General features: G+C 42.8%; 4 protein-coding genes across 4 annotated transcripts in view; 1 reads left to right on the forward strand and 3 right to left on the reverse strand.

Moving 5' to 3' along the window:
* Window positions 1-183, reverse strand: part of LOC115564360 (alpha-tocopherol transfer protein) — a 2,779-nt gene extending 2,596 nt beyond the window's left edge. Inside the window, exon 1 of the mRNA XM_030388588.2 lies at window positions 1-183. This exon is cut by the window's left edge and continues 2 nt beyond it. Coding sequence (XP_030244448.1) covers window positions 1-101 — 101 coding nt within the window. The 5' untranslated portion in view covers window positions 102-183.
* Window positions 184-2,642: 2,459 nt separating this feature from the next.
* On the reverse strand, window positions 2,643-7,071 carry LOC115564364 (UNC93-like protein). Its single transcript, XM_089263453.1, has 4 exons — window positions 6,272-7,071; window positions 5,587-6,102; window positions 3,303-4,620; window positions 2,643-3,215 (listed from the first exon to the last, which is right to left on the reverse strand). The coding sequence occupies exons 1-4, from the start codon at window positions 6,416-6,418 to the stop codon at window positions 2,848-2,850; spliced, it is 2,349 nt and encodes a 782-aa protein (XP_089119579.1). The 5' UTR covers window positions 6,419-7,071; the 3' UTR covers window positions 2,643-2,847.
* A 2,439-nt stretch (window positions 7,072-9,510) lies between these two features.
* On the reverse strand, window positions 9,511-12,213 carry temp (protein prenyltransferase alpha subunit repeat-containing protein tempura). The gene is made up of 3 exons (XM_030388584.2): window positions 11,444-12,213; window positions 10,982-11,370; window positions 9,511-10,906 (listed from the first exon to the last, which is right to left on the reverse strand). The coding sequence occupies exons 1-3, from the start codon at window positions 11,542-11,544 to the stop codon at window positions 10,167-10,169; spliced, it is 1,230 nt and encodes a 409-aa protein (XP_030244444.1). The 5' UTR covers window positions 11,545-12,213; the 3' UTR covers window positions 9,511-10,166.
* Window positions 12,214-12,365: 152 nt separating this feature from the next.
* On the forward strand, window positions 12,366-14,394 carry LOC115564355 (U3 small nucleolar RNA-associated protein 15 homolog). Its single transcript, XM_030388577.2, has 2 exons — window positions 12,366-12,554; window positions 12,615-14,394. Exons 1-2 carry the CDS (start codon window positions 12,465-12,467, stop codon window positions 14,133-14,135), a joined length of 1,611 nt encoding a protein of 536 aa, XP_030244437.1. The 5' UTR covers window positions 12,366-12,464; the 3' UTR covers window positions 14,136-14,394.
* Window positions 14,395-14,547: the final 153 nt, after the last annotated feature.

Raw genomic sequence — 14,547 nt, forward strand, 5'->3', positions numbered from 1 at the left:
ATTTTTTCGGGTAATGTTGAGGTGTTTTCGAACCACTGCAACAGTTCCTTTAACTTGGAATCCACCTGCTCAGGGCTTACAGCTGCTTTTATTGGCATCATTGTTTAGCTGTTGTTGTTGTTGTTGTTACTGTAAACCGTTGAGGCTACCGATCTACTTCGATTTGACCGAGCAACTGTGCCAAAATTCCCGCCGTTGAATTGATAAAGCCCTGCAAAAGCTTATATATGTCTAATACACGAAAAGCAAACACACGCATATGCACACACACACACACTCGCACTCTGTTATTGCTTGCATTCTATGTTTAATTGAAATATTCGCCGCCAATTCACTCACTCGCTCGCTCGCACTTGTTGCTTATTGTGTGCATTACAAAATGGGGGTGGGAAAGTGCAAGAGAGGCTAAACGAAGCTAAGCATTAAACTAACTGTCAGAAAGTACACGCTCTTGCACGCTCTCTCTCTCTCTCTCTTTCGCTCTCAATAATTTGTTGCTTCTTCCTCGTTCGGTCTCTCGGTGTTTGACTGGTTTGAGCTTTAGTAAAAGCTTCGACGTCATGAATGGCGTTGTAAGTAAACAAGTTAAGCTCTTTTTGTTGACCTCTGGTGGTTGCGCCGCACTGCCAGCCGTAAATATGTTAACACGTCGAATCGGTTGACCTGCTATGGCTATAGCCTGTGGCAAATAGAGCTGGCCAATGGGATTTTATGTTAAATAAATAAATATTACAAAAACTAGTTAATATATTATACCATTCAAAGTTAGACTTAAAACAAATCTAACAAAATATAAGTTAACAAAAAAATAAAAATAAATAAAAATAAAAATAATAAATAGTACAAAAAAAACCCCAATGGAATATATTTAGTAATTAAAATATATATATATTTTTTTATTTATGAAACGTTTAAGATTTTGAATTTATTATTTTGTTTTCTAAAATGGACTAGATAAAATCATTCGGACTTATACTTTTCTCTCCCACTGTTCGATTGAAGAGCCAATTAGAGCGCAGATCAATGTGGATAAACTCTTTATTGTTTTTGTACACATTTAAATAAGTTGTCACATTATTTATTCATAAATTGTTTAAACTTATACATTTGGCATGTGCTTAACATTTTTTCCCTTTTTTTTAAATTTGATTTTTAGATATTTTTTAAATATATTTTTTTAAAGGTATTCTTTGGTTAACTCTAGTTTAATTAGTGTTCTTTTCAATTTATTTATCACTGTGTATTTTTTTCTCATTTACTTTAACTTGTGTATATTATCTAGGTGTTGCCTAGAAAAAAAAGAATCAAATTCTATAGAGTTCAATCTTGAATACTTTAACCACAAACATTCCTGATCCGTTAGCTGTCCATATAAAGTCTCAATTACAAAAATCTATTTATTTATATAATTTTTCCATTTTGGTTTTCTAAAAAGTTTTGTTTTTCTCTTTTGTTTCTGCATAAAATGTTAACATTGTTCTTAGATCTTAGGATTTCACCTGTGCTATCCTAGCGATTGTACATATATTATATAACTTGTTTTATACTTTTCGTTTATTTATTGGATAGTTTTGGTAAACAGATGGTAATAAATGGAAAGTTCGCTCAGCATCCAACTCTCTCTCCCTTTCTATCTCTCTCTCTTTCTATCTCTCTCTTTCTTTTTCTTTCTCTTCTCGGCTCGCCTCGACAATTGACCGATTGGACGACATCTCATCCCACATAGACAATCGTATATATCTATTGCTATATTTATACATATATCTTTTAAGTACATCGAGAAGAACATTATGGAGACAACACGATTCAAACATCCAAATACATTCTAGAGGCTAACAAATTTTCTATCCAGTTCACAGCAATTCAGAGCTAATAATAGTTGCGAATCTGTTCCATGATTCGTTTTCGATTTCATTGAAAGAAGCAAAATAAAACTTGTTGAAAATGTAAAGAGCAAACATTTTGTAAATTGAGTTCAAACAATCTGATCTAACTTCAATTGTATCTATTTCTCTTTTATGGAATAACTGAACAAAGCTAAGTTTGTCTGAAGTTTTATAATCATATTAAATTAACCCTAATCGAAAACGAAATGCAGAACATGATTTCTAGATTCATTCTAGTTTGGTTTTTCGTTCGTTAAGAAACATGCTTTAGATTAGATTTAGGCGTAGTTTTACATACATCGAGGAATACAGTTAATATATATGTATATGTATGTATGTATGGCACAAAATAGTCACTTAAAAATATCCATTACCATTCTTGAAGCTAAGCCTAAGTATTATCCATGGGAAACAGACAGAGAAGAACGCTTCTAATATGCTAAATAGATCAACTACGATACGTTAGGCCCTGGACCGCGTGGCTTACTTAGTCCAAATTTCGTGGTAAAGATTTGGAACAACATTGTTGGCACTGGTATATGTTTCAATTAGATTATATATATGTGTGTGTGTGTATAGGGTATATATATATATATGTATATGTAGGTGTATATATTGATATATAGACAGTGTATGGACTTGGACTAAGAGTGCGACTGAGTTCAAAATTTGCTAAACTTTCCCTCTCTCTCTCTCTATCTCTGCTTCTCTAGCTCTCCACCTCCCCTCCTTGTCTCTTCTCTCTCCAGCTCCCACTCTATCTGTGTCTAATCTGAATACTGTTTGGATTGAGCGAACTCGAATATGTCTTTGCTCCGTTCTGGATGGGGCATTATAGCTGCTGATCGACGGTATCGATCAGTCAGTCAGTCAGCCTGCGATACGCCGCTTCCGATGCTGGTTACATGGTGTGCGTGCGTGCCACAGTGCCCCGGCTCCGGGACTAGCTGAAGTAGCTGCGTCATAAGCTGATCAGCGTCGCCTTCCGCTGCGCCTCCAGGCGTATCTCGAGCATCGCATAGGGCGGCACACTGATCACCAGCAGGACGACGAGCGCAATGATCTTCACCGATTCGCAGAGGAAGCCGTGCGCCGCAAACGTGATGGCCAGGCCGAGGAAACGCATCGATTGCAGCGGTGCCGTCACATCCGTCACATGATCGTGCTGGACATGATTGAGCGTGACCAGCGAGAGGAGCAGCGTCTCCCACATGCCATTGCAGGCGCCCCACGAGGCGGCTATCACATAGAAGAGGGCGCTATCGTCGCTCGACGGCTTCCAGCTGGACAGCGCCAGCAGCAAGCACGAATGAAAGAAGAAGCCAGCCACTGTAGGATTGAGTTGAAGCATCATTAGGATCAGCCTTAAACATGCTGTGTACACAAACACACACACACACATCAATTGCTACTCACATATGACCACGATGCGCTTGGTGTGCCGGAGCAGCATGCTGAGCGTGCAGGAGACGATCAGCTGCATTATGCCCATGCCAATGAGGGCGCCCGGTATCATGTTGATTCCCAGGGAGCAGGAGACAAAGGCGCGCAGAAAGTCGCCCAGCATGTAGCCCTGTTCGGTGCCCACGAAGTAGGCCAACGGTCCGGCAAAGAGCAGCGTGTCCGTGACATCCTTGAGCGAACGCTCTGGCCTGTTGGCGGCCACCAGAACCTGACGTCCCTGGAGCAGGGACAGCAGCAGCGCCAGCAGCGAGAGCACCACGTAGAGCCAGAGCAGCGACTGGCCACCAGCACGGGAGCCGCTCTCAATGAAGCCGGCATAGATGGCGCCCGTGTCATTGGCCGCGAACCAGCTGGGGTCCAGCTGCAGCGGGCACATGTCGGCTCCACAGATGCGTTCGCCATGCTCGTTCCGATTGTAGAAGTCCTCCGGCTGTGGCCAATTGGTGGCGGGCAGCAGGCTGCCGTTGCCGGCTGGCTCGGCGCTGCCCGAGGAGCAGCTCCAGTCGTTCGCATTGCAGGCGAGCAGCAGTGAGGCCATCAGGGCGCCCAGGATCAGGCCGAGATCCTGGGCAGCACGCAGCCAGCGGGCCAGGCGGCGCACCTTCTGATCCCGATTGCAGAACATCTTGTGCTCCTCCAGCAGCGCATCCGACGCGCACTCCTGCTCGTGGGAGCAGCTCAGCTTGCCGCCATAGTGGACAATCAGTGCCGCCTTGCAGCTGTTGGCGGCGCTCAGCATGAAGCCCAGCAGCAAGTATGCCGGCAGCAGCGTATAGATGGAGGCATACAGGTGCGACAGCAGGAACAAGGTCACGGCCAAGCAGTTCCCGGCCAGCAGCGGGGTATAGCCGAATCTCCGGATTAGCCGTATGCCCGGCACACTCATGCAGGCGGCGACCAGGAAGAGTGCGCCCAGCAGCAGGGAGCCAATGTTCGGCCCGATGGGCAGCCACTGCTCGCGATGGTGCCAGACGGCGCTGGAGCCCTGCAAGGCCATCACCGGCAGCAGGACGGCGCTCATCAGGCCGTGGGCGATGCTCAGGCAGGTGAACTGCCGCCACACCCTCTGGCGCACATGGGCGGGCACCTTGTGACGGCAGTTGCGATTGTTCAGCGTGATCAGGCGGCGTATCGAGGTGGCCCCAATCGAGCTGTTGATCGATTCGCGACGTCGCGATGCCGCCAATGCTGCCTGCACCTGGTACGAGGAGACGGGATTGATGCGATGCGAACGCGTCGAGATCGGTGACGGTGAATAGGCAGTCAAGTGCTGTCAATGCAGAAAGAGAGAGAGGGAGAGAGAGAGAGCTATAAATATATGTATATGGATGTATGTATATGTATGGGTATGGGTAGAGTGCCCGGCTGGAAGATACCCACTAATCAGCATTGCCATTAGAGCTGAGCACATTCTTATGCACATATGTATATAAAGATAAATAGGCTGTATCCGACTAATAAATACCCATTATTCTATATGTTCAATGCGATCGAGTAGACAGATACCCTTACTTAACCCTTAATTTTCAATTATGTGCACCCCAAAGTTGACTTAAATGCCCTGTATACGACTATTAGATACCCCTTACAAAGTCCATATTGCATTTGCAGTGGATACGGGATATAAATACAGGCTCCACAGACTGAGGTAAATCTAAGCGAATCATTAGTTGACAAACATCAAAGGGTATCAGCTAGTCCATCACAGTAACTTGCACTGCAGGGCTGCAGCGAATGAGACGCATTGACAGGCGAGGCGATTGCAATCGACAGATTTTGCTTTTGACACTTGACTTTTGCCCGTTTGTGGCCGCGAGCAACAAGCTGAACTGGATTTTCAAACGAATTGCAGGAGTAGGGCGCAGGAGGCGGGGTATGGGTTAGTCGAAGGTCGTTTGCTGATTCAAATTAAAGTCTGTGCCCGGGATATGCGCAGTGGCCAGTGTCGTGCGTCTTTGTTTGCGTTTAATTACTTATTTGTGCTCGTGGAGGCGTAAATCCAGCTCTCCACTGCCCTGACATTTGACCCCGTTGCCAGGCAGCCGCCTGAGCCAAATCGAAGCTGATGCTGTGAAGTGAAGGCAAAGAGCCAGAAGCACAATTTGCAAAGACTATAAATAAATGACAAGTGCCTGCCCGAGCGCCGGAGCCGGGATTCTGCTATGCGCTGTATGCAGGCTGCACAGTCAATCAGTTAGCCAGCCAAGGAGCTAAACCCAGAGTGCCACCCACTCACCTCCATTAGCTGCTCGTCCCACACATTCTGTGGACCGCCCGAGCTGCGTGTCCGAGTGCGCAGCACGCGATGCCGCGTGGTCAGCGAATGTCGATGCTGATGATGCGGATGTGGATGCGGATGCGGGTGGGGATGCGGGTGCGAATGCTGGTGCGGATGCATGTGCTGATGATAGGAATGCGGATATTTCTTGCTGTTCATCAGGCTGCTAGCCAAGCCCAGCATGGCAAAACCGCTCAGCGTTGTTCCTGTTGCTGTTGTTGTTGTTGTTGTTGCTGATGCTGCTGTTGCAGTTGTTGATGTTGCTGATGTTGTTGTTGTCTCTACGGCTGATGTTGTTGTCTCTGTAGTCGCTGTTCCAGCTGCAGCAGCTGTAGGACTTGTTATACCATTAGCCAGCTCTATGTGTCCGTTACCATAGCCATTGGCCGTTGTGGCAAGACTTAGCGAACCGCCGCCGCCGCTGATGCCGCCAATGCCCAGGCCAGACATAATATAAGCATTGTACGAGGATTGCTGAAAAGGAAAATATCAAAAATCGCATATAATTCATGATCATGGCCAAGGCCCGGCCAATCAATTAACATTAATCCAATTGGACAAGTGTACTGTCGTGAAGGTAATCCAATTGGCAATTGATTTCCATATATCGATAGCTTGACGATCGATCATGTATCGCACTTACCTTACGCTGCTGTGCAAATACCGATAAGCGTTCGCACTCACGACTCGTGTCCCTTGCACGCTGCTCCAACAACAATTCGTATTCTCGACGTTTCTCCCTCTTTCGCTCCGCCTCCTCCAGCTCATGCAAATTCGGCAAACTGCCCATTTTGAATTTTCAATTGCTTCCCCTTTAGGCAAAATTTTCGTGCTCTTTACAACTTTAATGCAAATTTGTTTTGTGTGTGTATATGAATATTGGACTATGTGTATGTGTGTGTGTGTGTCAGTTCACGAAACTACGACAAACGCAAGATGCGGCAACTGTTGAGTTTGTCCTCTTCTGGCTGTTGTTGCTGCTTGTTGTTTGCTGTGCATGCCGGAAACGGAAACGGAAACCGTAGAGCGGACATGTTTTTACTTGTTATTTTCCTCAAGTAAATATATGGAATGTAAGTAATTAGCTCTTAGCTCACTTGATTCGCAATTGTCAAATGTTTCGTTGTCCTTGCGCTCAAACGCAGCATCGCAGTGGCCATTGCTGCCGTTGTTGACTTTGCGAACCGTTATGCAAATGCATATATACGAAAAGAGTATGAGTGTGAGTGCGAGAGCACCAGAGTGAGTGTGAGAGTGTTAGTGTTTGTTTGTGAATTAGTGGGCGCTTTGCATTGTCGAGTTCATTGTCCGCTGCTCGCTGCCAACAGCAGCAGCACAGTCGTTGTCAAACTGTTATTGCAAAAGCTACTTCAACTGCTGTCGTTTGATATGCACTATTTACTGTGTATTTATCGATATTTTTGCCTGTTGAGATGATACAAATACATAGATACAGATTAGTATTGAAGAGTCTAGAAGCAAATGAAAAATGTTCAAGATTATTCAGCTATTTATGTGCATATGAACGTATTTTTGGTATTTGTGCTACATGTGGACCAATGCCATGCACATACACGCAAATCATCAGGTGTGTCCACTCGATACACTCACACGCACACATGCACACACGGGAACAGACAGAACGCAAAAAGCTGAATAGCCGAGCTTGTGTGTGCTTAGTTCGGCTTACGTGTGTGTTTAACTATGTATGTTCATGTATTTGTGTATATATGTATGTATGCATGTGTGAGCGTTAAGCTGTGCATACTAGTATATGTACCGTTATTGCATCAAAGTTAAGAAGTCGAATGATTTGACAACACTATTAATATGCATTAATTTTAGCTGGTGCTTCTGCTGTCAAGCACAATTTAAATATTGACGACCTTCGGGGACATGGAGCAGCCTTCAAGGCTACAGCTGAAGTGTAATTAAACGATTTACACGCCCATCCCATCACAACGCCTTGCCCGTTAACCGGAAAGGCGGCGACTGTTCATAAATATGCAATGCAAAATAGAAAATGTAACATTTAAGAAATGCAAAAACATGCGCGCACACACACACACAGATAGAGGGAGAGACAGACAAGACAGCGCTGTCCGCATTGCTCTGCATATTTACACACAAATGTATAGGTGGACACACATACACACCCACACATTCATATGTAAGCATATAAGATGCGTAAATTGCTGTGCATGTGTACATATGTATGTATGCGTATAAAAAGCTCGCGTCCAATGTTTATTTGTTTTGCCGTTGTCTTTGTCTGGGACTTTGAATTTTGATTTTGGTTTTTGATTTGTATTAGGCTTAAACACTGTTGCACTGGTCAAGACGCTTACCTTGTTAATTTGTTTATAGCATAAATACAAACAAACAAGCACACACACACCCGCACGCACAGAAGAAAAATGAACACTATTTAGGTGCCTAATCGAAGGGCCGTTCCCGTTTTGGCTATGTCTGTCTCGGTTGGCACTGTTTTTGGCTTTGCTTTGCTGTTGACAAGGCTCTCTCTCACTCAGCCACACGCAAACTCCTCTAATAGCGCACTGAACCAAAAGCCAAAGCCAAAACCTACTGCTGCTGCTTCTGCTTCTGCTTCTGCTGCTGCTTCTGCTGTTGCTGCTGCTGCTGCTGCTGCGGCTGCTGTCATCTCGCCATTGTTGAAAATGGCCCTTGCTAGCAGCTGACATGCGCACTGATTGATGTTAATGCCATGCCCATGTAAATGCGAACCCCCATTGCCAGCATCTGCCTCCAACACCACCGCCCACGCCCCCTCTATCGCCAAACCCTCCTCTGCATGTCCTTCAATAGCCTGTGGCTAAGTTAAGCAGCTGCGTGCTTGCGGCTTCAGACCAAAATAACAAACAAATTAGATTCCACTTAAAATCAAGAAACTTATCAGGGCTAAGTACAGTCATTATTACAGCATCAGGATATGCAAGTCCAATTATTTATAGTACAATTCAAGCATTTATTCACGTTTTAACAAATCCCAACCTTAACATACATACATACATACTTAATGGCTTAAACCCAATCAGCTAAGTAGGATATTGCCATTGACAAACCTTTTTGGCCGTTAAAAATATAAATTTCGACCCAACTCTTGGTTTTACCCCAATCAAATCCAAATGACCTAGAGATCAAGTTTAATTTGAGAATATAATATATACTTTTATATATTATATTATATGAATCGAAAATTAATCATTAGTATTTCATATTAATATTTTCTATTATTTATTGTTACGTTTATAGCATTTTATTTAATCATTAGATTATTATATAATTATTGATATGTTTTATGACTATGTTTTATTCTTTTATTTATTTATATTTATTAAACAATTTTTTGTATTTTATTTTATGACTATGTTTTATTCTTTTATTTATTTATATTTATTAAACAATTTTTTGTATTTTATTATTATTTTTACTGCAAATATACATAAAATTTTGTACATTTTTTGTTTGCTTAATAACATTAAAAAATAAATAAATTATTAAATTGTATGTATTTTTAGTTGGACATTCCAGTTATGATTATTAATTTAATTTGATTTTATTAATTTATTTTTCAGTTTTATTTTATTTTTATTTTTTTATTTTTTTATAAATGTATTAAATTTATTTTTGTACTGCTTATATATTTCCTTCTTTTTATTTTATTTTTTTTTTTAATATTTAAATGTTGAGCTAATGACAAAATACGTATTATTTTCTTTCGTTGGTAAAGATAAAAAATAGAAGAGAATTGATTAATATGAAATTTACAAAAAAAGGAGAAATAAACAAATCAACTTTTTTTTAAAAGCGACTTCAGAGCACGCCTCTTAGTCCAAAATGAGCTCAGCTTAATTGAAACACTTTTATTTTGAGAAATGTTTGGTTTCATTTATTTAAAACTAATTGCAAATTGGCTAACAACTGTGCACTACAAAATTAAATTTGGTGTAAATTACACGCTTGCATTACATCTAAATAGAGCATTGAGTTCATACATATATATATACATATACATATATATTTGTATATAAATGATATATAACTAAGAGAGAGTATATTCTTGAACTTTGTTAGTTTAGTTTGAAATGCAGCATAATTATTTTATTGCATGCACAAAAAGATTTGGATATAGTATTTGTTTGGCATGCATTTAAAATAATATATATACGATAGGTAAATCTAACAAATTGCAAACGTTGTTCAGTTTGGAATACAGATATTTAATAAATGTTTCGCTTTGAGCTGACCCTTAACAAGTAGACAAGATATTCTATTGAGGGAGGGTAGGGTTCAGGTGGTCCACATTCGTAGACGCTACATAACGAGCACTACTTTGTCTCTATACATAAGCTATATAAATATATATATATATTTTTTTTTTTTCTATATATGTTATATAAATGTTTACATAATTGTTTTCGATTCTGGCTGAGAGAACGAAACAGCCTCCATGAGTGCATTGCATATACGGCACATTTTGACAAATAACAATTGAACAATTGAATCAGAATCTACAGTTAGTCCTGATTGGGGAAATTGAGATGAATTTTACACCAACGCTTGTGCTTGTCGCCCAATTGGAATTCGACACGACGCACTGCGGCGAGAAATGGATGCGATTCACAATCAAATTTGCGCAGCTCGTTCGTTTGGCTCACGCTGTTGGGGGCCATATAAAAGCCGGGACCGTTGGCAAGGCCCGCCAGCAGGCGTAGACACTGCTCCACAATGAACTTGAGCGAGGCGCGTCGATGCAGCTCAAAGCAATCGTGCACTCCATACAACTGCCGCTGCTCGGCACACAAACGCATATCGCTGGCAGCCACATTGCAGCAATAGAGAAAGGAGCGAAGTCGCTGAGCGCTGACTCCGTTGCGATTCAGATTAGGCAACAACAGCTGCAGCAATGCTTCTGCAGCTGCATCGCAATCAGCATTGGCTGGGGCTGCCACTGCCAGCCCATAATGTTCGAGTAGCTCACGCAAGCTGCTCCACGGTGGCTGCGATTCGTCTGGCATGTAGAAGCACTGCTCGTACGCCCGACTGAGCAGCAGCTGGCGATAATGATAGCTGCTGTAGTCGGTTATATGCTTGCGTATGAACTTTTCCGTTCGCATCAGCTCCGACTGCAGCAAACAGGGCGGGGCATTCTGCAGCACCCACTGACGATGCGACCAGGCATGATAATTGCTCGCACAGCGATCGGCGGCACGTTCGCAAATGCTAATCTCATGTGGCCAGTCGATGGCATCGGCGCCTGAAAGAAAACAATATATGTATATATATCGAAGTGCCTTACGTAAAGAAGAAGAAGAAGCGAGATGCAACTCACTTTGGAAAGAGTAGAGCCACCGCCGATAGGCAAAGGCCTCATTTGACTTTGGCTTGATGGACAGCACAAGCGCTGAGAATTGCAGCTCCTTGTTGATGCTTAGGCGATTCTTTTGCACCAGCTGGCGGCGGATGTGCCAAAAGGTAGTCACATCTGGATTGATCAATAGGGCCACATTCAAATACTTGGCCAGCGAATCGCTCTGCTGTTGCTGCTGCAGTGCGCGCAGTTGTTGTTGCATCGTTTGCTTGCGATGGGCGATGAGGATGCGATGCGCATGATCATACACATGCTGAGCGCACCACGATTCCAAGCCCAAGTTATGATCCACGTGCACCACGGGCGACTTGTTGCAGTTCGTTTCCTTGGGTATGATCTCAAATGAGGTTCTGGAAGGGATATAATGGTTGCATGATTGCAATTAAATATATATAGTGTGAATTCCATTTTGAATTAGCTTACAAATCGGCATCCTTGAGAAATACAGCGTTTATGTCCCTGATGATCTTCTCGCACAGCACTTTCTTCTCATTGTTCAAGTCCAAATTCATTTCGTCTTCCATTTTTGCGTTTCGATCTACGATCCGTTCCGTTCCTCTTCAGCTGCTGTCGACGATTGATCGCTTGCCTCCGTCGATTCAATTGTATTGGGCACATTTATTGCTGTCAATTAATATCTATATATTTATGGTTTTAAATTTACCACATTTCATGCGTTCTATTTGTTTTTTCTGCTTCGCCTCTTGTCCATCAATTCAGACACGAGCCCATCTTTGAGTTGAGTTAATTAAAAGATTCTATCAGAGGGGAAATTGCGGCACTAACTGGAAGCTTCACTATGACATTTCTTTGGCAGTATATGTATGTATCGTTCACATTCGAAACGACGGCCTTAGCCTCGGCGTTGATAAATAAATTTCAATTAAAATTGAATCTATTTGCTGGACACTGCTACTACTGCAGCTGTTGTTGTTGTTGTTGTTTGTTTTTAACGAATCAGCATTGCGGCGTTCAACACTTTTATTCAATCACGCATAATTCTTGTCATTTTTGCTATTATCGTTGTTGCTGCTGCTTCTGTTTTTGTTGTTGTGCTGTATTTGGCATCAATTCGCATAAAGCGCCAGCCGAACACGTTAAACAAATATGTAGTTTTGTAAATAAATATGCTTCGCTGCTTATTGTTGTTATTAATATCGTTGTTGCTCTGATAGTATCGATGCCTCGCGACACGAATACATCGATTACACGTAAGTCACGTACCTTCTTCACCGATCTCAGTTAAGGTATTAAAACCCGGGAAAACAATACTTAAATTCAGTATTTTTAACGGCTGGCGATCGTATGAAATTACAATGTGACCATTTTACAGACCATGATCATTATCGATATAAGATTATCGGAATTTGCATGCCCAACATGTTGTTGCCTTCCACGTGCGCGCGCGTTGACGCTAATTAACTAAGAAGACATTAAAATAAACATGACTAACTTCCAGCCACTTAATATACGACGATTTCAACAGAAGGCGCAGGTGGTCACACCCGATACAATTTATTGGAATCGATTAGCGGTAAGTATTGTCGTTATTGTAGCTATAATCAAAGTAAACATAAGACACTTCCTCGAACAGAAACCCGAACTGCTGAAGGAGCATACAACGATAGACTATATTGACTTCAGTCCCAGTGAACCGAGTAACTTTGTGCTGACCTGTTCGGTGCGTGTGCAAATCTACAATCTGGTGACCAAGCTTGTGGTCAAGAACCTGTCACGTTTCCAAAAAACCGCTTACGGCGCCAATTTCCGTCAGGATGGTAGGTTACTGGCCGCCGGCGACGAAGAAGGACACGTTAAAATCTTCGACACGACTAGTCGTAACATATTGCGGTTATTTAAGGGCCACAAGGCGCCCGTACATCGCGCCTTCTTCACCGCCGACAAGCTCCAGCTGGCAAGCTTCGCGGACGACAAATCTGTCCGGCTCTGGGATGTGACGAACGAGAAAGTGGTGCAGACATACGAAGATGCACACAGCGACTATATACGAGCCGGTGCAATGCACCCGCAGGCATCTCATATGTTCATCTCGGGCGGCTACGATGGAAAAATCAATCTGTACGACACACGCGCCGAGAAGACCATAACCAAGACTCTGGATCATGGCTGTCCAGTGGAGTCGATGCTGTTTCTGCCTAATGGCTCGATATTCATCACGGCCGGTGGCACACACGTGCGTGTTTGGGACTTGATTAGCGGCAGTCGCCTGCTAACGACCATGTCGCAGCACCACAAGACAATCACCTGTCTGGGCCTCGGCTCCGATGGCCGACGCCTACTGTCTGGCGGTTTGGATCGTCATGTGAAGATCTACGATGTGAGCACCTACAAAACTGTCCACACTCTGTCCTATCCAAATGCAGTTGTCAGCCTGGGCGTTGCTGCCAAGGATCAGGCTGTTGTTGCCGGCATGGTCGATGGTCTTGTCTCCATTAAGCGCATGATTGTCGAAAGCAAACCGAGTCACCTGAAACAGATCAGGGTCAGTCACTTCAAAGCACGTATGCAACGTATGCAGAAGGCACGTCCGCCGTCGCGTGTTTCAGTCGATCAAGTGGTATCTGAAAGAAGAAGAGGTGTCAAACTGCAGAAATTCGATAAGCATCTGCGCAAATATAACTATAAGAAGGCCCTCGACTGTGTCTGCACACCGATAAATGTTAGTAAACACCCGGAGATCATTGTGGCCGTCATTACGGAGCTGCAACATCGAGGTGCGCTGCAAGCTGCGTTAACGGATCGCAAAGATATAACTATAATCAGGTTTATCAACTTCCTTTGCAAACATCTCGGCGAGGTGCGGTTTATGCGTCCGCTTTTGAATGCTGCAAACGCTGTGTTGGATGTATTTGAGAAAACTGCCTACGCCTACAACAAACCCATGATCGACGCCTTGGAGCGACTCGAACGGACGATGAAATCGGAGGTGCAGCTCACCTGCCAGCTGCTCCAAATCAAAGGTGCTCTCGAGATGATCATTGGCAGTGCGCTTGACAACAATAAGTCCAGCACAAATTTTAGCTACACCCAGCCAGTTCCGACCAAAATGCATCCCTCAAAAGCCGCCTCCAACTATGTAGTCATTGTCGATTGACCGATCGATTAATCGATTGAGCTATGTCTAAGTGTAATTTCTAACTTTAGTTTTACTACAGTGAAATCTATTTATGTTTGCATTTCATTAATTTACGTAAGCTAAAATTGTACAAAGCTAAATACTATTTCGCTTAAGTTTTTTTTTTCTTTCTTTTTGTTAGTCAAGCCTAAAGTGAAAATGTATTCAAAATTCGGATCGATCGGATAATTTGAATTCCTCAATGTGAACATAGAAAAATAAAAAGATTAATGTTATTGGAATTTCTTGTGGTTTTTGTATTTCAATATTATTATATGTATATATATATCTTCTTGTGTTAACTCGGAAAGTTTTTAAGCCACCCTCGTTTATGGTCATTGCGTTTAATAGTTTGGTTGTAACTTCATTATTTCCAATGAATATTCTATGT

Source organism: Drosophila navojoa, chromosome X, assembly GCF_054131105.1.
Source record: "Drosophila navojoa isolate 15081-1374.11 chromosome X, UAZ_NAV_1.0, whole genome shotgun sequence".
In the NCBI taxonomy this organism is placed as follows: Eukaryota; Metazoa; Arthropoda; class Insecta; order Diptera; family Drosophilidae; genus Drosophila; species Drosophila navojoa.

Bases quoted from the DNA above. Each gene is read 5' to 3' on its own strand.
- temp (XM_030388584.2), bottom strand. From the start codon at position 11,544: ATGGAAGACGAAATGAATTTGGACTTGAACAATGAGAAGAAAGTGCTG. The intron at 11,371-11,443 runs GTAAGCTAATTC...TATCCCTTCCAG, and splicing joins TTTCTCAAGGATGCCGATTT to AACCTCATTTGAGATCATAC. The intron at 10,907-10,981 runs GTGAGTTGCATC...GTTTTCTTTCAG, and splicing joins GTGGCTCTACTCTTTCCAAA to GCGCCGATGCCATCGACTGG.
- LOC115564364 (XM_089263453.1), bottom strand. From the start codon at position 6,418: ATGGGCAGTTTGCCGAATTTGCATGAGCTGGAGGAGGCGGAGCGAAAG. The intron at 6,103-6,271 runs GTAAGTGCGATA...TTTCCTTTTCAG, and splicing joins TATTTGCACAGCAGCGTAAG to CAATCCTCGTACAATGCTTA. The intron at 3,216-3,302 runs GTGAGTAGCAAT...TCAATCCTACAG, and splicing joins CAAGCGCATCGTGGTCATAT to TGGCTGGCTTCTTCTTTCAT.
- LOC115564355 (XM_030388577.2), top strand. From the start codon at position 12,465: ATGACTAACTTCCAGCCACTTAATATACGACGATTTCAACAGAAGGCG. The intron at 12,555-12,614 runs GTAAGTATTGTC...TTCCTCGAACAG, and splicing joins TTTATTGGAATCGATTAGCG to AAACCCGAACTGCTGAAGGA.